Raw genomic sequence first — 27,055 nt, 5'->3', positions numbered from 1 at the left:
TGTACTATGTGTATCCTGGAGACCGCAGAGCTCAGAAAAAAGCATTAGTTGGTGAGCTGTTGTAGGTTCTGGGAACCAAACCAGGGTCTTCTGAAAAAGCAGAGCTCTTAACTACTGAGCCTCTCTCCAGCCCTTATGTTAGTTCTGTCATCTCAGCAGTACCTATGACTTCCTAAATTCCAAGAAGGCTCATCTAGATCAGGTTAGCCTGTGGGTGTGTCTGTGGGTGACTGAACTGCCTTAACCAATTAGGAAGACAGCCAACCAGAAAATGAGTGGAGCTATCCACTAAACTCAGTAGTATGCATTTATTGCTTCTCTCTCTGCTCTTACTTGTGGCTTCAAGTTCCTGTTGATTTCCCCACAGTGATAGACTGCAATGTGGAATTTTGAGTTAAAATAAACACTTAATACCCTAAACTGCTTTTTGCAGTTACTTTATCACATCAACCAGAACAACCGTGCTTTCAAATATCACATCATTCAAACCATCAAAACTGGCTTCAAAGGTGAAGTTGTACAGCTGTTTTAGAACTTGTTATGCTGTTATACAGCAAGTTACAGAAGCAGTTCTGAATCAGAACTTAATTTCTGACAACAGCATTTAAAAGGCAAATACTACCAGAAATTAACTTCATTGATTTCTAGAAAATCCTTACGTTTAAAAACACTACTTTATTCCAATACTACCCATGTGTACAATTTGAAAACAGGCAGAATAGAAGTAAATGTTTTATTTTTCCAACTAAACTCCAGTGCTACAAGGGCAGTAAAACAATAATACACTGGGGGAGGGGTGCAGCAATAAACATTTGTTAAAAAGACTGATAGAATAAATAAAACTACCAAAAAATAATAAAGGAAATCATATAAACCCATTCTGAAACCCCAAGAAAAGTCCTGAAATACAGAAATGCCCTCCTCCTCCTCTTCCTCCATCTCACTGAAGTACTGTAGACTAACTGCTTAAATGTCCTGGGATTACATTCTAAGTTATTAATAACTGGTTACAGCTTGGTTGTAGTGCACAATTAAAATCACACTAACTTCATCTGACGTGTCATTCTACAGTTTTATTTACATAACCAGTGAAGGGCATGTTCTAGAATGCCAGCTTTAATCCCTTTCAAACATTAATATAAAGAAGCCAAATTGTAATGATACAGCAAAACGAGGCCACTGGTATTAATACAAGTAGCAAAGGTCCACATCCGGGTGGTAATGACATCACGGAAATTTCCAAAACCAATTGCTGCTGCCTAAGAGTGGTTGCCACTGACGAAAGCTTGAAGTAACCTGGTTCACAGATGGGCGCTGGCATTGCTGTATGTCACAGCTGGGACCTCCTGCAACAACTCAACAAGGAACAAGGCAGCCCACAAATGCAAAAAGCGTGATTCATGAAACATCTGGAGGAGAAAAGGAGTATTAGTATAGCTGATAGCGCAAAATTACAACAAACAAGATCATTCCTTCCTAACACTTTACTTTTGCTTTAAACTAACCTTTTCTCCACACTTTTTATATCAACTCTCTTCTTAAATATGAAAACATGGTCTTTTCTGTTTATAGTTCAAAGGTCAAATACTTACAACTAGCAGGCTGTTCTCCATATCGCCGCATTATCTGATCATGCGTAAACTTCACAAATGCATCGTATTGTTCTATAAGTAAAGGTATGTGTAAATTACATGACTTGCATGTACATATTAAATATCCTCTCTAATGTATCGGAAAATATAAAGGAACATGAAGACTCTTGACACCATAATCCTTTTCACAATCTGAATAGTAATTGTAAACAGTTCAAATAAGTGTTTTCCACATGATGCAAAATAAAAATTTAATACCGTAGCTGATCTACGTGGCTACCTCATACCTGGGACCATGAAGGTGAGATATGGGCTTTAAGAATGTTAATTCTCCTTTTTTACTGAAATTCTCTGGTCCACAGACAAGACTACCAATGTATAGAAAGATATGTCAATGTAAAAACACCTGTAGGAAATAATTCTTAGTGAGCTTCTAGGTGTGGTGATCTGAATAAGAATGGACTCCAGAGTTTCACATATTTGAATTCAAGTCACCAGGGAGTGGAATTCTGAGAGAATTAGATTATGAGGTGTGGTCTCATTGGCAGAAGTGCATCACTGGGGTAGGGGTAGGATGTGAAATTAGAATGTAGCTCTCAGGTATCGTGTTAGTACCTATCTGTATGCTGCCATGCTGTAACCCTCTAACACTGGAAGCAAGCTTCTAATTAAACGCTTTCTTTCCTAAGAGTGAGTTAGTTGCCTTCGTCATGGTGTCTCTTCACAGCAACAGAACAAACACTGGGATCTTCAAAAATAAACTCAGTTGTTACCTGCAAGTTTTGTGTTCAGTATTTCTTCATATTCTTCTCGAACCTTCTCTTCCCGTTCTTTCAACAAACGTTCACAGATCATCCCAACCTGCCTTAGAGTAAATAAGGGCTGTTCTTTTTTTAATGGTGAGGATGTTGCAGATGAAGTCCCTATGTACAACATGAATAAAAGATCACCTGATTTAGTACCACAGAATACCTCCTGAATGAAGGTCTCACTGAGAGAACTTCCCCATGTAACTTAAAATCTGTTATCTGGGACTGGAGAGATGGCTCAGAGGTTAAGAACACTGGTTGCTCTTCCAGAGGTCTTGAGTTCAATTCCCAGCAACCACATGGTGGCTCACAACCATCTGTAATGGGATCCAATGCCCTCTTCTGGTGTGTCTGAAGACAGCTGCAGTGTACTCATATACATAAAATAAAACAAATCTTTAACAAAAAAAAAAAATCTGTTATCTATGATAATTTGATCAGACTATGACTCTGGAAAAAGGATGTTGTCTAGAGGAAAAGATGAGTGGAGGAAAATCTTGCAATGATCATAAAACTTCCAGTCTACAGTCCAGCACATGCCTGTTCAAAACATTTAGTGGCTGATTTTAAAAATGTGCTACAAAAGAAATCTACCTCTGGTCTAAAGCTTTAGTTTTATTAGAGTAACATGATTATACTATAGAGACACTTTTTTTGTTAACACTTATTGCTTATATTTTAAGGCTATTCAGTAAATCACATCTGATTATTCTACCAATTCAATAATCTTCATTTTCCAAACCCCTTTTCCTTTGAAAGAGAATTGTATCTAAAAAAGAAAAATAGAGAATTATACCTGTAAAAAGATTTGCTGTAGGGAGAATTCTGTAATATAGATACTTATCCCTTACCAAAAGGACATAACTGATTCTAAATTTTGAATAGTGACCATAATCCCCACTTTTGCTAATAATTTAAATCACCTAAGTTCAAACACTCAAAACTGCAAGAAAACCAAAGTTCCAAAAACAGCCCCAATACCAGTATTTGTCAATTTCAAATTAGCAAGAATATTCCTTCTGTGTTTCTGTAAAAAGTTTGAGAACATTTTCCTAATGGTAATTGTTAAGACAGTAAGTAAGCATGGATCTGTATTAAAAACTTTAGGGTACTAACAAGTTGACTCATGAACCAAATTTCAGAAACATTTGTGACCTCTAAAGGAAAGAGCTCTGGTGATGTTTATTTCTTTGAGTTGTATACTTTTTTTTCTCAAATAATTTGTTTTTCGTTAATGATAACAGCTAGGATAGTCTGCAGTGGGGAAAAAAATTCACCTGTATTTTATGGTTTCGAATTCTGAAAGATTATTAATATAAGAGCCACTGATATTATCAAGTAGTGACATACTTCATAGAAAAAGACTTCCTTAGACATTCATCCTCTATTTAAGGTTCTTTGATCTAAAAACATTCTTGGCTTAAAGACCATGTGTGATAACCCAGGATTATGGTAGCTATTCACTGCATCCCTGCTGTCCAGTATTCCATCAATGAAAGCACACTCGCATGCTACAGCTGAGCTCTCATCTTTCTCTGTGGTGCCTTTAGCTATCTGCACTGATTAACCCAAATTAATGAAACTTCTTAGGTCCATCTCTCATCAAAATACTGTCTGGTTGGTGGGAATATAGGTAAACACTTTTAAAACATTATACATTACTTAGTAATCTTGGAAAAAAACAGGTGCTTTAAGTCATTATGGATATTTTGCATTATATTTTCCCCATCATTTCTCACGTTGTACTTCTTAAGGTTTATTACCTGGTGATGCTGGTCCACTGATGAGAAATGCATGTGGCTGTGAATCGGAACTACAACCTGGGTCTGTCTGCTGAAAACTAGCTTCTAAATGTCTCCTCTTCTGCATACGTTTATATTCCTGTTTTATGTTGTACAGAATTTGTTCTAAAAGGGAAAAAGTAAAAATTTGTCAAAATCAAATTTTTCATTCTAAAGAAAAAAAAACTATCCAAAATATTTCTTTCAAATAACAAAGAAATGTTTCCCCCTATGAACCTGCTTGTTGAGCACAAGCAGGGGCACTTTTCAGAAGCAGCATATCCAACCCTCGTCTGGCCTCTCCAGGCACAGCATGCACGCAACATGTACTCCCAGATACACATGTACACATAAAATGAAAGAAATCTTAAAAAAAGAAAAAATCATATATACATGCCATCTGGAATTCAACGAAGTCAAATCCTATTTATAAAAACTAAATTTAAGCTTTTTACTCAAAAACAGAGGTCAGGTTCAATCATTTGACTCAGAGCTCATGTATATCGATTAGATGTAGAACTACTTAAGTTAACCAGGATTTCCAGTAATGAGAAGGGATGATTATGCACATTCAAGCATAGGTCTAAAAAGACAAAGTACAACAGAATTAGAATGTCATCATGCATCAAACTGTCATCAATATGAAGCACAATGAAACCCGAAACGATTCTAGCTTCAACAAAGCGTTCTGAATCTCGAGGAGAGAAGCCCATGTGAAATAAGACGACACAGGGAAGGGCAATGCGGCAGACATAAGACTCACTGCACTACAGTGCAGTCTTTACATAGCCCTGAGACAAAGTCACTCGCAGCACATCATTTTTGAGCCAATAGAATTCACTTTACCACGTTTTCTAACTAAAAATAGGTACCATTTCATCTGCAGGAAGAAATGCCTTCCTGAGGATCCCCTCCCCTTGCCACCCACCTCCATATTTTCTGATTAACTCCTTAGCTCAACGTGAAACTAAATTCCAAGAAGTTTATTATAATCCCAATTGAAAGCAAAAGTGGAAACATGCAATAAAAAATGCACAAAGGGAAGAGTGAATTTCCATATTTGACTCAAATCCCACAGTAACAATCCTGTTCAATATTTAATAACTGGTACCTTTCATTTTTAATCTTCAGTAGTCTCTTTCCTTTCTCTAAATAATCAGAATTGTAAAGAAAGGATCGTTATTATAAGTTTTTATTTTTAAATGTGTATGAATCTTGCCTACATGTATGTAACTGCATCATATGTATGCAGTGCTTGTGGAGGACAGAAGAGGGCATCTGACCTCTTGGAACTGGTGTTAAGGACAGTAGAGCCCTGCCTGCTACCCCTGTAAGAGTAGCAGGTGCTCTTTACCACATCTTTGTACCCCTCCTTTGCTTGCCTTTAAATAGTTTAGATGCTGACCATTCCATTGTAACTAATAGAAAAAGAAGCTCAAATGATAAATGAATTCAGTTAAGATATCAATTCTGTCAAAAGTTTGTGTGCATATGTATACACACACACACACACACACACAATGTATGTTATTGCATAGTTCAAATACAAAATTACGTATGATGAACTTCAGGACAGCTGTGTGGGTTTTAACTGTTTAACCTTTTTCAAAATGCTAACTTTTTTTTAGTACAGTTGGTCAATTTCAGTCTTTTTCCACTTAAGTTAATTAACAGTTGTCAGTATCAAATAAAACTGTGGTCATGTAGGTTTTGCTTTGATATGAATAGTTAACTAGCATTCATCAGAGGTATCTGATAAAACTATGAAATATCCTGTTGCCAACAAGCATTCATTTAAAAAAAACTTACAACAATATTCTAAAAGGCTTTCAACTAATGATATTTTGATCTCTAATATGAATGACAAATGTCATTCAAAACATGGTAAAGTTTATTTACAGCTAAAATCTTCAAAATGTACCACACTAGCTTGGCATAGCTTGACTTTAACAACTCCCACCTCTTTGTGACTTGTACACGATCACTACAAAGGCATTGCTCCTCCAATTAGTCTTCCTCTACGAGTGGTTCTCAACCTTTGTCATGTTGCTGACCCTTTAATACAGTGCTCCATGTTCTGGTAACCCGCTACCATAAAATTATTTTGTTACTATGACATGACTATAATTCTGCTACTGTCATTACTCGGAATGTAAATACCTGATAAGTAAGATATCTGGCATATAACCCCCCTCCCCAAGAAAATGGGTCACCACCCACAGGTTGAGAACCACTGCATCTAGTTCTAAACTTTACTGCCAAAATAAGGAAGGCCACTAAACTACACCATAAAGAGAATACTTGAAACAAAGCCAAGACTAGAATTCAGTAAAACTACTTATTTTAAGCACCAATCCAACTGACACAGCATAGTGGTGCAAACCTTTAATCCCAGCACCTGTGTGAAAAAGGCTGCCTACCTAGTGAGTTCCAGACACAGTGGCCAGTCTCAAAAGGCAAACCAAAAAATTTGAGGTATAAATATTAAATTATGATCTATCAACTTAAATATAATATAAAACCACAACTCTGTAAAACTTTCTTATGTCTCTTTACATCATACGCACACCCCCACCTCTCTCTCCAGTCTTGCCAATACTCACATGGTATCACTCAGTTTACCTTCCTGTATAAGTGGACTTCACAAGCACAAACAGTGCAAACATTTAATTGCACCCATGCTATGACAAATACATTTTCCCTGTCATCATTCCCAAGCGGTATAGTACAGGAGTTTTCTTCTTCACTGTACTAGATATGCTTGGAATTCATGCATCATCAATTTCTTCCTAGTGTTGACTGGTGATAATTTCCTGTTATTGGCCTTTCAGACTGTTTCCAATGAAACTAGTAAAGCTCTAGCCTGGGGATGTTTTCACCTATTTGGTAATACTTAGCAGCGGTATCAGACTACCATGGCAAGTGAGTGATTTTATTTTGTAAAGAAACTACCAAAGTTTTCCAGACTGCTCTTTCCCATTTCACATTATTACCAGCTACTCCTGAGTCTTACCAACACTTGATACATCAATTCAAGAATTCCTAACATCACTGCCTGTTCTGTTTTCTTCATCTGCTAGGATACAACTAAGTCACCTAAGCTATACTTGCCCTCAAATGCTCTAATACCGATAGCACATAATCAACAATGTTATGCAGTCAGTGATCTAACTTACATAAGATCCTGGCAACACAAGTCGAAAACCACTAAATTGGTCTGATATATTTCAGTTCAGGAGTTAAACAGTTTTGAGTTGAGACTTCCTCCCAAATTTTCCACTCAACATTCTACCATGCACATTACTTCTATCTAGATACCTGACTGACTGAAGTTCCCACCACCAGCAGTATGAAGACTATCTATATCTATATAATCCTGCCTCCTCTTAGGACAGACACTATGTTACTATGTTCAAGGGAATGTTCTGCTGCTGTTTCAAGGTATCAATCTAAAACAGTACGTAAGCAATGCTGCACATCACAGTGCCAGTACTGTGCTATTTCATACTAAACCACTGAAGGTGGGTACAGCCAACACTGTACTCTGTCCATTTACTCTGTTCTGTCATAGCAACTATCATCGATCTATACTTTCAAGTACACCACTTAGAAAAGTTATTCCAGGTAACAACATTTCAGCACTAGGCATTCTCTTAGGAACAGGGATAAGAATACTTGAGGAATTGGACTACATTTCATTCTGATAGTTTGTTCTGCTCACAGTACTCTACTTTTGAAGCAGAATCTCAGTATGCATCACAAACTGTCCTCAAACTCAGGTGATCATCCTGCTTCAACTTCCTGTGTGCCACCACTGCCACACCCAGCACTATCTCATTTTAAAAACAAAAAAGGTTGGGAACTGTGGCCTTTAACCCCAGCACAACTGGATCTATATAGTGAATATACAGTAAGAGTTATATAGAGACACTGTCTCAATAAATAAATTAATAACAAAAGAGAACAACAGCTCTCCTAAACTCATCCCTAATCTATTTTCCTTTTTATTTTCTTGAGATGTTATATAAGTATTAACAAAAAGGAATGCTAAAAGTCAGTGCACACATATCAAAATAATTTCTCAAGTGAGCAAATCTCTGACAATGGCAAAATGTCCCCCAAATGAGACTATCTAAATATTATAATGCTGGAAGTCCTTACTCATCACCCAGGAGGAATAGGAGGGAATAGTAAGAATATCCTGGGGTGGAGAAATGGCTCTGCAGTTAAGAACACTGTTGCTCTTGCAGAAGACCGAGGTTCCATTCCCAGCACCTACTCACAAACATCTCTAACTCCAGTCCTAGGGGGTGTGATACCTTCTTTAACTTCCACGGACACTGTATGTGTGTAATGCACATTCATAAACACTCATAAACATAAAAGAAAAACCAAAAACTTGTAAGTACCCAGAAACACTGCTTAAAATTTTCACTGCAGTAGTGTAACTCAACTGAATTAATGCTTTGCTTATAACTTCAGGGGCACACAACAGTCTAAAAAAAGATACAGAACTGCAATTTTCATTGTTTTCCTAATTACAGAACTTCTAAGAAACCTGGAAAATGTCAAGTGAATAACCCAACAAATAAACCCAACATTTTAAAGCTATGTGGTAAGACATTAACCAATTAACTTTATTAACTCTGAAGCTATTTTCAAAGTTGGTATCAGTCTCATTTAACCCACATCTGCCCTAAAAAAATCAGGGACCTATTTTAGACTCTTAGTGGATCTCTCAGGTATGTATAGAAAGTTGGGATAAATTGAGTTCCTAGAGCAGTCATCTGCAGATGCCAGATATGTTCAAATAGGCCGGTTTTCCATCTTTTAAAGGTTGATAGTCTTATCAAAGACATCAAATAAAAGTGTACCAAATTTTCATATATGCAGAGAAACTTTTGTAGGTTAATAGTACTGAACAGTATTAAGGTCAACAGTATTGGACACTGTTAAACACAAGGACTACAAGGACACCAAAATTCTGATTAATTTAGTTACAGATACTTGAACATATCCATCCCCAATACCATTATCTAGTGTCAAACAACTCTGCAAGGAGCCCAGACTCTACTTTTATTATCGGGTTGTATTTTTAATGTTTCTTTTCAAATAGTAAACTACTGTCAATACTAGACTCTGAATTTTTCTTTTATACTTCATCATTATCTATCTTGTGTTTGTTTGTGCATTTGCTCACACATCCAGTTATACACTTGCCACAGTGCACAGGTTAAAGTCACAGAACAGCTTTTTGGAGTTGTTTTCTCTCTTCCTACCACATAGGTCCCTCAGGCCTGGCAATAAGCATGTTTACTGGCTGAGCCATCTTGTCAGTCCTGAATCTGTTATTTTCAACCTTTCAAAAGTATTACTACCCGTTTTTTTTTTTTTCCTGGCCTATCTTAACAATAGGAAAAACATACCCAAGTAACAAAAGAACAAGCCATCCACAAGCTGAAGAGCTTCTCTGTGGTAACCGATTGATAGAAGCATCTCTAGAGAAGGTTAGCTTGTGTTTCTGTACAGGCTTCAGGGTTTTTCCTCCCCTACCTTAAAACGTTAAAATAAGTAACGCACTTGGCCCTTCTTTAATGGCCATAAACCTAGGGCTTTTTCCTTGCCTTTTTTAAAACAAGTATTAGGATCAAATTTAGGGAGATTTGTGCTAGACAGGCACTCTAGTACCACTGAGCCAACACGCCAATTCCAACTAACAGGACTCTGAAGTGCACAATTTTAACTGGAGCTACACATTTCTAAATATCAGGTTTATAATCCATAGCAGAGACCTCTACTAAAAGCATTTATTTGCCAAATCCACTGAGAAACTAGAAGTAATTTAACAGCTGTCTAAATAACCGCAAATATTAAAAGACACTTCTGGCTCAATAAAATGACATCTGAAGTTAGATACTGCCTTCTCCAACACACATTATCATTTGTTTGCCTAGAACCATTTGTATTTCCTTTAAACCAGCTGGTGTCTCCATGTGGAGGCATGTATCAATGTCTAGTGAACAATCTATTCTCCATTCACAAGCTGTAGTTTCCATTTTTTAATGGAAAGTTTCCAACAAATACAATGAGTTCTTACAAAGGAATTTAACTCTTCATCCAACTCAGTTCCTAAAACAAACTCCAGCAATGAATGGTACCAAGCAAGCTACAAAGTACACATTAATGTTAACTAGCCAACTCACAAAGAAGTCAACACCTACAGAAGGTCATTCACAAGACCATTGATTCATAGTATAATTATGAAAACAATGTGTTAGATTGGACTGACAGTCCTGACAACCTCATTACAATGATACATTATATCAAAACAACTTCTTTCTTGAAAATGCCAGGACAATCTTGTGATTACATAATAATAGACATTGATTGATTGATTGATTGGTTGACTGACAGACAGACAAAACAGACAACTAAAAAGTAACTTAGGTTGCCAAATAAAAAGCCCAGTACCAGTATTGGGAAACAGCCCCTTAAGCTGTTGGTCAGGGATGTCCTAGAGACCTCCAAAAGGATACAGATTATTGTTAAATGTTAGGTTGCCCTCTGAGGACACCACATAATCTGGTCACAGGGCATGGAACAAGCTGGTACTGACAAGAAACTCCCTCTTCTAGCTAGCTAGTTCCAGGTGTCTTGCAGGCTATTATGAATGAAAAGTTATCCAACAAGCCTTATCCAATTATGACCTCTTTTGAACTACAAAAATGATCAGTTTGCCATGACAGGCCCATGAGTGCAATAGTGGTACAAATGTCACAGGGATAAATGTCCTGCTTTCTGGTTGAGTTTATGATTTCTGCCTGCTCCAAGGCAGAAATACATGCTTGACACTGTAAATCTAGCCAACAAACGACACATGGCTGGACCACTCATGAGCTCCAGGGATGAGCTAGCTACTACTGTTTGTTATACAGATATAGTGTCGGATCACCCTCTAAATAAGTACAGACTCACAATTTAGCAGGTGGTTTGAGGCAGAAGTGTAAGAGCCAGGTGTCAGGGCCAGCGTTTTCTAGACATGACATGCTGAAGCACTCATGAATTAACAGCAATAGTGGCCGCAGGTCCACATTTATACACAAGACCTACTAAGAGTTGGTAGCATCTAAGGGAGGAAGTCAATTTTCTTAAAGCTCTTAGTAGGTCAGCCAAGCTCTAATGGATGACCCCAAATCTATGAGTATATATAGGCAACACAAATTGGGACTTAAAAGTTATTTTAGGAGGGAGGGAGGAGAGGGAGGGGGAGGAGAGAGGGACAGGAGAGGGAGAGTGGGAGAGGGAAAGGGAGAGAATATTAAACTGAGAAGTAGGAAAAGGTGGGTGAGGTGGACCTGGGAAGAGTTAGGTACTTAGAAAAAAAACACATCCTTAAAATCTTACTTAAGGCAGGGCAGGGTGGCACACACCCTTTAATCCCAGCACTTGAAATGTAATAGTAGGCCAAGCACCCAAGAGTTCCTGGCTAGCCAGGGATCTGTGATAAGACCTCTACCCCTCCCCCGCAACCTTGACACACACATTTACCCAACCCCATTTAAATGGTTCTCTCTCCCAACATCCACCATCCTTTGATACACTAAAAAGTATTTTAAGCATCAATGAATTATAATCCTAAACCAAACCAGAGTACACACACCTTTTTGTTGGGGGGGTGGGCAAACAATAAATACGATTTCTGGGAACATACTCTCTCCACAAACTACCAAGATAAACTGCAGTAGACCTTAAACTTTAAAGGACAGGCACAACTGTATCCAAATGATTGTTTGTCGTGGCACTGACATTTGAATTTTTTGAATTTTCAACATGATGAAATAATCATTTTTATTCTTTTTAGCCATGTAAAAATGTTTAAAAAAATTCTTACCTCCCAGACTGTACAAATACATGATCATAGTTTGTCAAACCTATCTTAAAGTACAGTTCTGAATTAGTAACTCGGGAACACCAAAAATCATGTTTGGGATATGGTATATGAAAAGGGGCAAGAACAGAAGCCACCGTTATTTAACATAATAAGAGTTTCAAGTCTCCAGGGTAAGTAAGAAAGCAAGCTAGACTTCCTTCAACTAGCCCTCTTCTCTAGTATTAAGTTGCAAGTTTGAAAAATATTGACTTAAATAAGAGCAGTCATATCAACATTTGGAATCACTTTCCTGGAATGTCTAAAATAACAGCATTTAGAACAGTGCCCAAGTTCTTGAAACTACTAGCGTGCCACTGAAGACTTCAAGGACACCAGCAGGGGAGAACCGGAAGTACCTGAAACAGAACACCAAGAAGGACATACTCTGCATAAACTTCCAGGTCTTCAGGTTTAGCCTAAAAAGGTTCAACCACACATTTACTACGTCATTAAAAATGGCGTAGTAAATATGTGTACATTTTAGCAAATTCAAACTTTAGCAACTTTCCCTCATTTTTCAAGAAGCTAATCTTCTACATTAATATTCAAATTAACTGAAATGCCAATTTAATATTTAGCAAATTCTAAAAATATCAATTAGCATGTGATTTTAGGTTCCAAGATGTGATCAAACTGTGTCAGCTGGCTAAAAGACTAACAACAATCCTAATTATTTTACTAATTGAGATCCGAGAGAAGTGAAGAATATTAACCACTCTACAGATACAGCACTGACACAACAGATTGGAAGATGATCATTACAGTTTCTTAACAAGTTCCCTTTAAGAAAAGGAAGGTGTCAAAGCTCCCTGCTGTTTTAGTGTTCAAGATTTTAATTGCATAGGGATATATTGTAACTCTCAAACCTAACACTAACTCCACTGAAATTTATTGCTAGTTACAGCTATTTTGAAATGGCCTCATTAGTAGATCGGACACCATTTCAATGTTCAAAGAGCATTTCATTAAAGACAAAAATGTCTGCCCCAAGGAATTCATTCTTCACTTTGTTCCCTTGTTTTTCAGTAATGTCTAAAGAAGTGGGTTCTCAACCCTCCTGATGAGCCCACCCTTTAACACAGTACTTCATGTTGTGGTGACCCCCCCAACCATAATTTTGCTACTGTTATAAATAGTAATGTAAATATGATAGTCCTTCCCTAGAAGTCCTGACCCACAGATCTCTAAGCCTTCCTCTAACAGTACCTTTTTACACACACACACACACACACACACACACATGTATGTATGTATGTATGTATGTATGTATGTGTATATATGTTAGGGGGAGGGGCAGTTTACGTATGATGTTAAATAAACTTCTTGAAATTCCTATGAAAACTGACTGCAATTCTTAAAACAGCATTAGGCTACATTAGATCAAAAATTTAATAGCAAGAGTAGGTAACTGAGATTCACCATGGATTTGGATATGAATATTTAAATGTGACATTAAGGAAAAAAAACCACATGGTACAGTCAGTTTCAGATGAATGTTACCAAATACAGAACTCTATAGTTCCCATCTTTTTAAAATGAGTTACTGAGAAAAAACCTAAAGCTGATCAAAGGCTTTAAGGATATTACTAAGGGCTTGCACACACAGGCACACATACACTGCATGCCACACACAAAGGAAACAGACACTTCAAGTCCATCAAAGCCTACCCAAAAACTGTGCCGGTGGCACACAAAGATTTCCAAATGCAGAGGGGAAAATAATCCCTAGGTACACATTTAGTGTACAAAAGCAATCAAAGGTACAACTCGGCAGACACTTTCAGAAAATGGTTCAAGACTTCAAGTCTGAAGTCCACTGGAATCTTGATTTATTCGTTACTCTCGAGGCTAGGCTGTTTTCTCCCAACATACTTCGTTGGGATAATTTACAAATTAACTAGTCAGTCTCAATTCGAAGTACACCTTCCTTTTCATTAAAAGTTCAAGATTTCTTAAGGACTAGACGCATAGTGAGATCACTTTACAGTACTCGGGAAGAACATTTGCTTTGTTGTTGACCCTGCTAGGGAAACAGGTCTTGACTCAGCCAAAGTGGCGTTCTTGTGGGTGATTAATGACAGGCCTACAACTCGCCCCAGTGACATCCATCCCCCTCCAAACCCCACCCCTTCTATACTAAAACCAGCCAAGTCTAAAATGGAGGAGGGGCTGCCTTCTCGCCTCAAACCACTCAGTCACTGAGTTAATAGCTGCAACCAATCGATTCAGCCCAAGAGACCGGGAGATTCGGGTGAAATGTGACCCTTCTCTCGCCCGACTTATGAATAATATCACCCTCTCTGATCATTTCCGCTGAGTCCCTACATAAGGAAACGATTCCAGTGATCCTACCCCAAATGATCTCCCTCACAATAAAGTACCCCACAATGCCGACCAACCCGACCCGTACCCACCCAACCTGCCGACACCACCCCCACCTTGGTTCAGGCCCTCCCTTTGTGTCCGCACCCAAGCGCCCAGCCACAGCCCACCCAGGCAGCCCCGGGGCCGAGGCCCACCTGTGGTGAGACGGGAGGAGACGTCGCCGAAGGGGGAAGGCTCCATCCGGAGATACTTCTGCGGCGAAGCGGCCGCGGCAGAGGCAGCGGCGGCGGCGGTAGCGGCGGCAGGGGAGGCGGCAGCCGAAGCCGGTGCCGACAAAGGCGCGCACCGCCTCCGCTTCGGAGATGCCGGGCTAAGCAGTGGGTCGAAATCCAGAGTCCTTTTCAGAGTGGCTCCGCACGCCATGGCGGCGGGCAGCCGAGGCCCGGCTCGGGCGGGGCCGGGAAGGACCGGGGCAAACGGGCCCTCCGAGGTGCCCGGTAGGTGTGGGGCCCGGGACAGAGGAGCCGCGACAGGGCAGGCGGGCGAGGCGCGAGGGTCGCGCCGCCCGCTCGGGGCCGCTCCCGAGAGGCCGGGCCGCCCCCGCCGTGCGCTCGGGCTGAGCGCGCTGAGGCTCTTGCGCGGAGACCGGCTCCCTTCGGAAGTGGACCCGGTCAGTGGCACGACCGAAACGCGACCTCCAACACGCCGGTGTAGACAGAAGCTCGTGAGCGGCGGCAACTTGCGGGAGCGGAGTGGTAGCTCCGCCGCACAGAGCTAGGCAATGCACTCGACCCTCTCTTCACGGACCAACTCTGCCACCCGCCGCCGGCCCCAATATGGCGTCAATAACAACGCCGCCGATTCAAATCCTGCGGCCACAGGGCGCCTGCGCACAGGGGGCGGGCCTGTCAGAGTGCATTCTGGGATTTGTGGGGTTTCGCTGAGGGCAGGAGTGGGCCTGAAAGGCGGTTACCCAGAAGTCACGGAAACTACGACTCCCGTCATCCAAGGCGCGCGATCCCAAGTTCCGGGTTGGAATTTAAATACCCCCTCATAAGTAAAAGAGTTTAAAAAAAAAAAAAAATGTAAGGAAGAGAAAGGAGAGCCTCTGAGACAGTGGGGATGAGGAAGCGAACCCGTAGGAAAGCAAGCTAAGTAATTTAGAGACCCTGTTCAGCATAGTGACTTAAAACAGGATATAACAAAGAGCCAATCTAATAGTTGGAGAGAGATTAATTTAGCTGTCAAGAGCGCCAAAAACCAAATCTGTCACATGGAGGGGATAGGAAATAATGAAAACACCAATTTGGGACCTCAGACAGAACAACCGTAATAATATCAGATTACAGGATCTTTGAAGTCTGCTTTGTGCTTCCCAGATAGATACTTGTCTATGCTTATTAAATTCTGCACAGCTGAAAATGAGTAACATTTGAACAAAGCACAAAGTCAATAATTTTACTATGAGCAAAGAGTAATCAACACCAGAAATTTGTTGAGTTTGGAAGACTGGGTGGGGTCTAGAAAAAGGCAAACAAACGCCTAGGAATTAGGACCTGTTTTTATAAGCAAAGTAGGAAGAAATGTTTCTAAAATTTATTAATCAAATATCTAAAATAAGGATCGATTGCAGCATTGATGAAGTAATTTATGTAGACACTTTATATCTTCTGCTTGTGGATGCTAGCTCTCCACTGACATTTCATGACTATCATATGACTATAAATATTAATATGTCTAATGCTCACCTTTTTCTGTTTACTCAGAAGTGAACATATGTAGCTACTTTATAGCTGTTTTGAACAATAACTCACTATATATCTGTTGGTTTAGAATTGTTCAACATCACAAAGATCAGCCTTCTGATCACATGTGAAAGCTGCTATGCCCAGCTTATTTTAATTTAGGATATAGTTTTTAGAAAGTAACTTTTGAGAAAGACCAGCATTCTATGAAACAATCACTTAACTAAGACATGTACTAAGGAAGTGTTTACTAAGTTCTAAACAGTCTGGGAAATCTGTTATTATGCTGAAACTGACTGAATGTTCATATTTTATGTAAAAGAGAAGAATAAGAAAGGTTCTTGACTTTTTTTTTTTTCCTTCCGAGATAAGGTCGGATGTCAAACTCTCTGTGTAGCCAAAGACGACCTTGAACTTCTGAACCTCCCACCTCTGCCTTCTGAGAACTGAGATTAAGATGACAGGCCTGTACCATCACCACACTCCATTTATATATTTCCAGGGATCAAACAAGCACTCTAATAACTAACCTACATCCTCTGCTTGACAGAATCCTTTTGTCCATTAAGATTTGACCATAGGTGTAAAGAAGTAAAAAAGAACCATGAGACAGGACATGGAGGTTGTGTGGAAGAGGGGAAGGGTAAGAGGATATTTGTGACATCAAAGCAGAAAGGCAACCATCAGGGGTGGAAGGGTACATGGCCTGGAGGAATGAATAGAAACAAATTAGGTATGAACATGCCATAGCACAGAGTGCATTGTGGGCTAATGTTAAAAATAAACAAGAGATTCAGTAGGATAAATAAAAGCAATTGTGTAGAAGTCAGAAAAGAGCAATAGTGAGGATTACATGCGACAGATATTCTAATTGTCTGGGAATGTCAATACAGCTAGCATGGTTTGCTCATTTATGCTGCTTTTGATCTTTGTTGTTCGTTTGTTTGTTTGCTTGTTTCTTTGAAATGTGTTAGTTGTTTTTCCTAACTGTTGACTGGCTGTGAGGAGACACCATGCTCAGGACTGAGTATAAGATAAAGCATTTAACTGGAAGCTTGCTTATAGCTTCAGAGAGTTTGTCTGTGAACATCATGGAGGGAAACATGGCATGGATTGAGTAGTAGCTGAGAGCTTACATCCTGATCTGGAGGGTGGGGTAGAGAGGGCGAGGGTGTAGGTTGGGGGGGACTGGGTCTGGTGTGATACATCTCCTCCAACAAGGCCATACATGCATCCTACCTTCCTAAATAGTGCACCAACTGAAAACAAATATTCAACATATGAGCCTATGGATGCCGAGTTTTATTCAAACCACCACGTTAATTACTTTGATTTGGGGTTTGTTTTTGTAGCACTAATGGTCCCCTGTGTGCATTAGGTATTTCCCTTTCTTGGTACCGGGGTTCCCTATAGGGTGACATTCAGTTTTGACATAGCTTATACAATAAATTTTTCTTTCTATATTTTTAATTGTAGTAATCTGGGTTTCCCTTTGTTCTCTCTGGTTTAAATTTGAACATGCCCGGAGCAGTTTCAGCTGGGAAGTTGGGAACTCTTATCAGCAACAGTTCTCTCTTCATTAGGCCTGCCGCCCTAGGCTTATATGGCCTACAGGAGAATCAGGAGTTCAAGCTCATCCTTGACCCAATTTCAACTTTGTGGCAATGAGAATGAGAATGACTCTCTCCAGGGAGTGGAACTCTTTGAAAGGATTAGAAGGATTAGAAGGTGTGGCCTTCTTGGAGGAATCCTGTCACTGGAGGAACCCCTTTTTTTCTTTAATATTTTTTTACTTTCCTTTTTTTAAAGATTTATTTATTTATATGAGCATACTGTAGCTGTCCTCAGACACACCAGAAGAAGGCATTGAATCCCATTACAGATGATTGTGAGCCACCATGTGGTTGCTGGGATTTGAACTCAGGACCTCTGGAAGAACAGTCAATGCTCTTAACCACTGAGCCATCTCTCCAGCCCCCAGAGGAACCCTTTCAAAAGAAGACATCCAACTCAGCGTTTCTTTCTCTCTGCTTGCCAGTCAGGATGTAGTTCTCAACCACAACTCCAGCATTATGCCTGCTAAGCTCTTGCCATGATGAAGATGGACTAAACCTCTGAAACTGTAAGCAAGTTGCCTAATTAAATACTTTCTTTTATAAGAGTTGCCTTGGTCACGGTGCCCCTTCACAGCAAAGGCATAGTGATTAAGACAATAACCTTTCCTCGGTGCCTCAAGCCTGATATTCTTGTCTATAAGCCTGCACATTACCCCTTACCATACTGGGAAAAAAAAATCTGTCACACTTAATAAATGTCCATTGTTTATTTCTTTTTTTTTTTTTTTTTTTGGTTCTTTTTTTTGGAGCTGGGGACCGAACCCAGGGCCTTGCGCTTCCTAGGCAAGCGCTCTACCACTGAGCTAAATCCCCAACCCCCATTGTTTATTTCTTAATTGTTCTTTTTACCACTCTGTTCTTTCAATGGTGCACAATATCCTTTAAAGATACCTTCTAAAATGTTTTAACAAGTCTTTCAGAGTAGCAAAAAGCTTTCAAAGAAAAACCTATAAAAGTAATTCTAAGGCAAAAAAAATGAAAATAAATACAACTCTTAAAACCCATTCTGCTTTAACATAATTTTGGAGTGAGTTTTGAGTTCATCCATCAAAAAGAAAAAGAAAACTAACACAATAAGTTAAGTCAGGTTACATGAATCTAAATATATAGTACAATTAAAACAGCCAGGCTGGCTCTGATTCTAAGTACAATCAAGTTTTAAAGGCTTGTCACATGTAGGGCACTTTGGTACCAATTTTCTTCTGAGAAGGATAATCTTCCAAGTCTGAGTTGAGATCACACTGCCTTTACCAAGATCCAAGATTCTGATCCTGGCTTGGTATTAAACTTTCTTACTTTTTCACGATTTTTGTATTTCTATTTTTCTCCCTGTTCGTTGTTGTTGTGTCTGTGTAAGGAAGCTAGATCCTCTGGAACTGAAGTTACAGTTGTGAGCTGCCATGTGGGTGCTAGGAATGGAACCTAGGTCCTCTGGCAGAGCATCCGGTGTTCTCAGTCGCTGAGCCATCTGGCCAGCCCCAGCCTTAGACTTTATAACAACTTCTGATCTAGTCCTTGGGATCTGATTCTGACAAGGCATTCTTTGATTAATGTGAGTAAAGGTAGGCATGGATAACACCTAACCTACTTCAAACCTCCAGATCCTCTTCATACCAGGAATCATTTTCAAACAATTTTCTTACATGAAATAAAATAGTAAAAAAAAAAAATAGCAACTGTAGAAGAAGAGGAGAGATGTTAACTTTTCATGCTGTTTGAGTAATTATAAGCCTAGTATCAGGAACAGCAATTCTAATTCAGAAGCTGCTTCAAGTCTATATACAGAGCAAGCATTGTCTAGGACAGCAAAAAAAAAAAAAAAAAAAAAAAAAAAAAAAAAAAAAAAAAAGATCATTCTGAAAACGAGCATATTTAAGGAAGAAGAGGTTTTGTAATTCCTTCACCAAAGGCCTCGAGCTACTTGAGCCTCCTCTGAGCTCTGTATTCATAATGCACAGTTTTTTTGTGTTAAAAATATGACTAATTTTTATTTTCATTGTTGGAATGTAGTAATTACTTGATTGAATAGATCACAAAGGAATTAGAACACAAAGAGCTGCTAGGACGGCCCCAATACATTTGTAAGTTGAAAATGTAAGTCAGAACTGTATTTAACGACTCTAACCCACCCATCCAGCGGCTAGCTGACACCGTATTGTGTGAACCATTGTTCTTGTTCCCGATCATGTTGCTGACTAAGAGGAAAGATTTTAAAAACTAAAATTTCTACTGAATGTATAACATTTTTGCCCCACCATCCTAAAAATCAAAAACTCGTGCTGAACCATCCACTTCATAATTTCAAGAAGCAGACCCTCGTGCAGTCCTCAGCCCTGAGACTTGATCATCTGTCAGGCTAGATTCGTATCTTCCTTGCTCTTTCTAAAAAAAAAATGTCAAGAATGTCATTCCACGGTCACAGATTCTCTACTTCCTGCTTTAATTTCTCCATCAGAGGCTGATTTCTCTTTGTACAATGTCCTAAAACATACACAGAGAGAGAGAGAGAGAGAGAGAGAGAGAGAGAGAGAGACAGAGACAGAGACAGAGACAGAGAGAGACAGAGAGAGACAGAGAGACAGAGAGACAGAGACATAGAGACAGACACATAAACACATGAAATCAATTTATTTAGCCAATGGGACTCTTAAGCCACAGGCTACTCTCTGAGAAGTCAAACTAAAATTTTGTGAAGCACTTGTCTTAAAATTTGCATACTCCTGTCAAGTATGCATTCATTCACAAATGTCTTTTCCATTGCTCAGAAACTATACTTAGCCTAAATGGATTCAATAGGAAACTGAAAATACAGCACCCCTGTTACAGGAATACAATCGCTGGGCACCACAGAAAGAGACTGCAACCATTACTGCAGTTTCCAGAAGCCCTGAGACGCCTGCGGGTCAGGACAGTTAGTCCTGCCATCACTCAGCTGCACTGCAAACATTGCTGTATCATGACAGCACCATGGCGGAGCGGAGCGACCAGGCTTCAGAAATTTAAAAAAAAAAAAAAAAAGCCAGTGAAATTTGAATTTCAGACAAACAACGAGGAATAATTTGTTTATACTACAAGTGTGACAAAATATGTATTTAACTGAAAGTCAGATTTTACTTAATATTTGTATTTTATCCGTCGGCCTTAGATTAAAAAAAAAAAAGCAAAAGGTGGTGAACCCATGAGTCACCAAGAAAAGCTCAAACTAGGTTTCCTATTCAATTAAAGTGGTATATTGGTATATAAAAATATATTAGAAAGGGGTTGGGGATTTAGCTCAGTGGTAGAGCGCTTGCCTAGCAAGCTCAAGGCCCTGGGTTCGGTCCCCAGCTCCGAAAAAAAAGAAAAAAATATATATTAGAAAATATCCCATTGACACTTTATGATTAAAAAAATTAAAAATTTCAGTTGTTCTAAAAGTCAGTTCGCACAAAGTAGTTAGGGCCATGAACGTTCTATTAACAGCAGTGGGCCAGACCATAAAAAACAGCGAAAGATTTGTGACAAATGCAAAGCTCACCCTTTCACCTTGGTGGGCACCTCCGACACCTGAGGGTTGTTCCCAACCACCCCCACCCTCACCCCCAACCCCAGTTCAGAGCACCTCATAGCCACTGCAAATGTCGTTTCCATTTTCCACTGATATCCAAACCAGAGTCTCTGTGTCCCGTTCTCTCTTTCTCTCTTGTCCCTTTGGTCCTGTGATTCTAGGATGGCACTTGAGACTTTTCAACAGTGAGGTGTCCCTGTCATTTCTCTTATATCCCAGGCTTCTGATTAGAAGGCCATCCTGTGGTGTGGAGACGAAAGGGAACCCTTTCTCCCAGGGGCAGCTGTTTAACATCTATACTCACTAAAAAGAACTGTCTCTGGCTTTTGGAGTCTTTGTAAGGGCTAAGGCTTTATGGTGTGCCCAAGAAATGATAGGTGAAACTTAGGTTCTTAAATTTTCTTTTTCTCCAACTAGAAAACATTCACCAGCTACTATACTCCAATTAAAGTTGGATAAAACTGGAGCTTTTCCCCTTTTTGTTTGGATAATTCACAATTGTCAGTTCAGAACTTAAAACACATTTTGAAATAAAGGCCACATTTATTTATTGAAAAGCATATCAAGCAGCTGGAACGGAGGTTCTCTGGGTATTGGGGAGTATAAGGAGTGTCAGGAGCATGGCCTGATTTCTAGCTCCTAAGAGCCACCCTACCTTTTGGGGCTCAAGAGATATTCATGATCAGATTAATTAAGTGGCTGTCATGGCAACTTATTTTGGGATGTGAAGTGTGGGTGCACCTAAAAACTATTTTAAAATGCAGACTAGTCATCTTTGTTTTAATTATGCAGGAGTAGCCAGTGTCTTAAACACTATTTGCAAACACTGAGGCTGGAAAGCTGAAAAGTCATTGTTCTCCACTGAAGGAAGTTTTAAATCACTGAGGCTGGAGAGCAGGGTGTACTTCTCTACCCTCCTTAAATATATGACTTAGAACCTTTCTTGGCAACATCTGAGGGAAGTAAACAGTGCTCACAGAGATCCCACCATGACTCAGGAGTGTTCCCAGTCCACCCTAATAAAATTCTACAAAGCAGACATCTTACCGTGGCTCGTGTTAAGTTGAATAGTCTAACCATGAGTTAAGAGTTAAAGCCATTACCCGAACTCATAAAGCTAAAAAGGTGTGCTCAACGCTCTGGATTTAGGCCTCAAACACAACTTTAAGAGAAGAGATGCATTAATTTAAATGTTGGAAAACATAATATATGTGTAGCAAGTGGTCAGCAGTAAATATTTTTAAGACTGTGTCTGTATTCTCTAGAATAGTACCCATGGCTGCTGCATTATGTCCTATTTCTCCCTGGAAGAAGAAATTTTTCCTTTTGAGTGTCAAGTTTTAAAAGATTACTGATTACAGATTCTTTTCATCTCGATTTCTTGACCCTCAAAATGTGGCCCATAGACCTAAAGCATTGGCCTCTCCTGTGCGTGTGTCTGGTCCTACTTCATTAAACCTGCACTCTGAACAAGAGCATCTGGTGCCAAGGCTCTGACTGGTAGCATGTGAAATCTGAGGTGTTCTGCTGAGGTTAACTTGGCCATCTTCTTCCTGGTCAATGTGTTGATGGCATTGATGTCATGATTCTAGGGTGGGCATTATTCCTCTTCGAGTTCTCAGTGATGCTAAGATAGCTAAGACATGGCTTTTTTTTTTAAGATTTATTTATTTATATGTAAGTACACTGTCTTCATCCATACCAGAAGAGGGTATTAGATCTCATTACAGATGGTTGTGAGCCACCATGCGGTTGCTGGGATTTGAACTCAGGACCTCTGAAAGTACAGGCAGTGCTCTTAACCACTGAGCCACCTCTCCAGCCCTAAAACATGGCTCTTGTGATAGACAGTAAAATAATTAAAAAAGGCTGGGCCTATATAAAGAAAAGTTGTGCATAAATGTCTGGTCCTGCCAGAGAGTCTACTTGAGAATGGATGCTACACACAGACACACACACCCTTTTTGAACTTGCACACCAGAGAAAGTTGTCTCTGCTTCTCAAGGGATCCTACAGAAAAATAGTAACAAGTGGGGAAGGATCACTCACACTGTCGAACACTCATTTTCTTGTATCCTTCTCCAGTGCCCCAACAGCACTGTGAGAGGAGATAAGGAACTAGGAGACGGCTCACTCAGAAAAGTGCTTGCTTGTGCAGTCATAAAGTCTGACCTCTAACCCCTTCAACATTCACAGGGAAATCGAAGTATGCAGTACACACTTGGAACCCTCAGGTTGTTGAGAGAGGCCGATTTGTGGGTCTCCGGGGCTAACTGGCTTAGCCAATCTGTGAGTTTGAAGTGCCTAAAATAAAAGATAGAGAGCGATAGACAAAGACACCTTAGGTGGACCCTAATGCTTTAGGTTCACAGGCAAACACTTTCAAATGTGAAAAATAAACTTCTTAAAATTCACTCAACATTTGTTGGCATAGCTCATCTGCATGCTTAATGCTTAAGTTACATAATCAGGGCACAGTCTTCTTGGTGCTCACCAGGGAAAACAACCAAGCCTGTGGGCATGAATTAAAAACTATGACTTGCAGGTCAAGAAGCAGGGGTTAATTCTGCCCTAGTGTTCATTCTTTTGTAAACCTGTGACTTGAAGACCTCCGTGGCACACAAATATATATGCAGGCAAAGACCTATACATATTTTTTGTTTTGTTTTGTTTTGTTTTACAAAGGGCCTCTCTATGAAGCTGTGGCTCTCCTGGGACTTCCTATGTAATCCAGGCTGGCCTTGAACTCTGTGTGCAAACCTCATAGCAAGGATGTTCTATTTAAGAATTTTTAACTCCGAAGATTCAGGCAGTAAATTAGATAACTTATTTTCTTTTTTAAGAAAAATGACTTAAAGTCAATTTGTATAACGGAAGGGGAGGTGGCTTAAAAAGTAAAAGCTCTGGCCGTGAAAGCAGAAAGACATGATTTCTAACCACTAGCACCCATGTGAGAAGTGGGGCATGGTTACACGCTGCCTGAAACCACGGCATTGAGGGGGTGAGACAAGCTGACCCTGTGGGCGTGGTGATTATCCAGCCTAGCCAAAACGGTGAGCTCTGGGTTTGGTGCACACAAGTGCACACATGTGTGTGTGTGTGTGTGTGTGTGTGTGGGGAGAGAGAGAGAGAGAGAGAGAGAGAGAGAGAGAGAAGTTTTTAACTTGAATATCAAAGGGAAAGTTATTTTTTATTTTTTTAGATTTATTTATTTATTTATTTATTTATTTATTTATTTATTTATTTATTTATTTATTTATTATATAGAGGGCATCAGATCCCATTACAGATGGTTGTGAGCCACCATGTGGTTGCTGGGATTTGAACTCAGGACCTTGGGAAGAGCAGTCAGTGCTCTTAACCACTGAGCCATCTCTCCAGCCCCCTATTTTTTATTTTAATCCCTGACCTCATCTGGTTACATCTGGTACAGTCTTTGGTGTTGGCCATGAAAGACTTTTTGTTATTGTTTTTGTTTACAGGACAAAGTTTATCTGTGTGGCCCTACCTGTCCTGGGAACTCTAGACCAGGCTGGCCTCAAACTCAGAGATCTCAGGCCTCTGTCTATGACTACTGGGATTAAAGGTGTGTGCTACCACCACCCATACACCACCAACAAGCTACGAAAGATTCTCTAACAGCTTCTTGTGATGGTAAAACTTGATCATGTGCATTATTGCAACCCCAGGAGATTATCAAAGCATACCTCTGTGCGTGTCTATGAGCATCTCTTGGGATAATTCGATCATGAGGACTCTAACATAAAGAGTACATTAGTGTTTTGATAGGTTCATTACTGCGTGACTTCGAAGGGACATGGAGCTTGATGAGAGGGAGCAGGTCACCTGTGATGTGTTCTGTAGGCTGCCTAACCAGCGTTTCTTCCTGTCTGCCTTTTCTTCCTACTTTCTACCTGCTGTGAAGAGCTGGGATGGTCTGCCTCATAATAAATCTAGACCCATGGGACCAAGAAGCCGTGGGCCACATCCTCTGAAACATTAGCCAAATAGAATATCCCTTTTGTCAAGTCGGTTTTGTCAGGTCATACAGAAACAAAATCAACTCACTTTCCTTTGCAATAGGCTTAAGGGAGAAGAAAAGTGAGCCAGGCATGAAGGAGGTAGAGACAGGTGGGTGTTTTACCTTCATGTATGTGTGGGCACCATGTACACACTGAAGGCGGCCAGAAGAGAGAGGTACAAATGGCCGTGAGCAACTAAGTGGATGCTGGGAGTTGAACATGGATCTTTTGGGAGAGCAGCAAGTAATCTTAACTGCTTCATCACTTCAGCCCCTGCAGTCGGCTTTTTGATAAATTTTCATCGCATCTTCAGTTTAGGATAAGTGGTTCACTGTTATAGTAGGGACATAAAATTTCCTTTTAAAATAACTAAGTTTAAAAAGCAAGCTATAGAAAACACTGAGAGGAAGCTGGACATGGTGGTGCATGCTTTTAATTCTAGCACTTGGGAGGCAGAGACAGGTGAGCTCTGAGAAAAAAAACCACCACCACCACCACCACCACTACCACCAACAACAAAATAACAACAAAAAAATGTAGGATAACAGGACATATCTTACATAGCCTTGGCAGAACTTACGTCTAATGAAGTGTGGAAAAAATTCTTTATCTTTCAATGACCCAGGAAGGCCACAACCATTCCCTATCTAGGGATGTGTGGGATGATGTCACAGGTGAGGCAGGTACAAGCTAGGAGGCGGCCTGTCATTGGATGAGAAGGAAGGATGGGCGGGAGAAAAGTTTGAAGGAAGAGGAGGAGACTGGAACGGGAAGAGAGGGTAGTCACAGCTGAGAGAAAATGGGAGCTGACGTTAAGATTCCACTCTGTATATTTACAGGTTGTTATTAACGTTTTTAAGGAATGGATGGTACTGGGCTCTGAATGTTTAGGTGGGCAATTATATCTTATCAATTGGATTAAAGGTTATTGTGTTGTGTGTTCTTTCATGTGTAGATTTAAGTGTAAGGGAGTGTGGGGCGGCTGGTCTGGGCCACCACAGAGTTGGGATGTGTGTTTCTGGCATGGAAACCTGCCTTGGGCACTAGATAGGTAGAGAGATTGCTGCCAGGCTCAGAGAGAGGCCTTGGGCAGTGTGATATGGGATGGAGCAAAGCGGGTGAGACGCTTTGCTGACTGAGAATTAAGATATCCAGCAGATATCTTGGGGCACTGCAGTGCCGGACCTAGAGTGGGTTCTAGTCTCTTTTTATTTTTTATACTTTTACAACAACAAGGATGGATCCGAGTTTTGTAGTAGTTCAGTAGTCCTCCCAAGACTATTTTATAAGAAGCAGAGAAACTAGGATTCAAACCTAGAAGTATTTCTAAAATCAGTACACTGAATATATTGTCTCCCTTACACCATGACCATAGATATTTTTTTTTTCCTCCTAGGGCTAGAACACTGGATTCTCGATTGTACGTCATGATCTAACATAGCAGTTCTCAAAGTGCTTTCTTTTCAGACAGTCCTCCTGATAAAGGTAGTTTCATCAATACCGAGGCCCTATTGTCTCTTGTATTCTTTGTCCCAAGGGAACACATTAAGTACAGAAGCAACAGAGAAGCCAGCTCACCTCTCTTGTGCCAGATAAAAAAGACTTACGGAAACTACCTTTTTTTTTTTTTTCTCGCTCTTTTTGAGTTTTGAAATGAAAGCTTTTAATAATAAATATCGTGTAATGCT

At 39.9% G+C, this 27,055-nt stretch overlaps 1 protein-coding gene and 1 long non-coding RNA gene across 3 annotated transcripts; one reads left to right on the top strand and one right to left on the bottom strand.

Annotated features, from left to right (window-relative positions):
* Positions 1-719: 719 nt before the first annotated feature.
* Positions 720-21,801, bottom strand: Akirin2 (akirin 2). 2 transcript variants are annotated; one of them, NM_001039914.2, is given in 5 exon segments: positions 723-1,409; positions 1,593-1,664; positions 2,366-2,515; positions 4,165-4,308; positions 14,632-15,058. In NM_001039914.2, coding segments are annotated over 5 exon segments (606 nt in total). In that variant the 5' UTR covers positions 14,861-15,058; the 3' UTR covers positions 723-1,398.
* Positions 18,169-27,055, top strand: LOC134478957 (uncharacterized). Its single transcript, XR_010051780.1, has 2 exons — positions 18,169-18,304; positions 26,764-27,055. It is a non-coding gene; the product is annotated as an uncharacterized LOC134478957 (long non-coding RNA).

This window comes from Rattus norvegicus, chromosome 5 (genome assembly GCF_036323735.1).
Source record: "Rattus norvegicus strain BN/NHsdMcwi chromosome 5, GRCr8, whole genome shotgun sequence".
Lineage (NCBI taxonomy): Eukaryota > Metazoa > Chordata > Mammalia > Rodentia > Muridae > Rattus > Rattus norvegicus.
The sequence above is the reverse complement of the archived record's forward strand: the minus strand, read 5'-3'. Positions and strand labels throughout refer to the sequence as shown.

Excerpts from the sequence above, each read along its gene's own strand:
- Akirin2 (XM_063287300.1), bottom strand. The coding sequence starts at position 14,860 with ATGGCGTGCGGAGCCACTCTGAAAAGGACTCTGGATTTCGACCCACTG. Across the intron at positions 4,309-14,631 it reads CTCCTCCCGTCTCACCACAG|AACAAATTCTGTACAACATA; the intron begins GTGGGCCTCGGC and ends TTTCCCTTTTAG. Across the intron at positions 2,516-4,164 it reads CAGTGGACCAGCATCACCAG|GGACTTCATCTGCAACATCC; the intron begins GTAATAAACCTT and ends TGTTGTACATAG.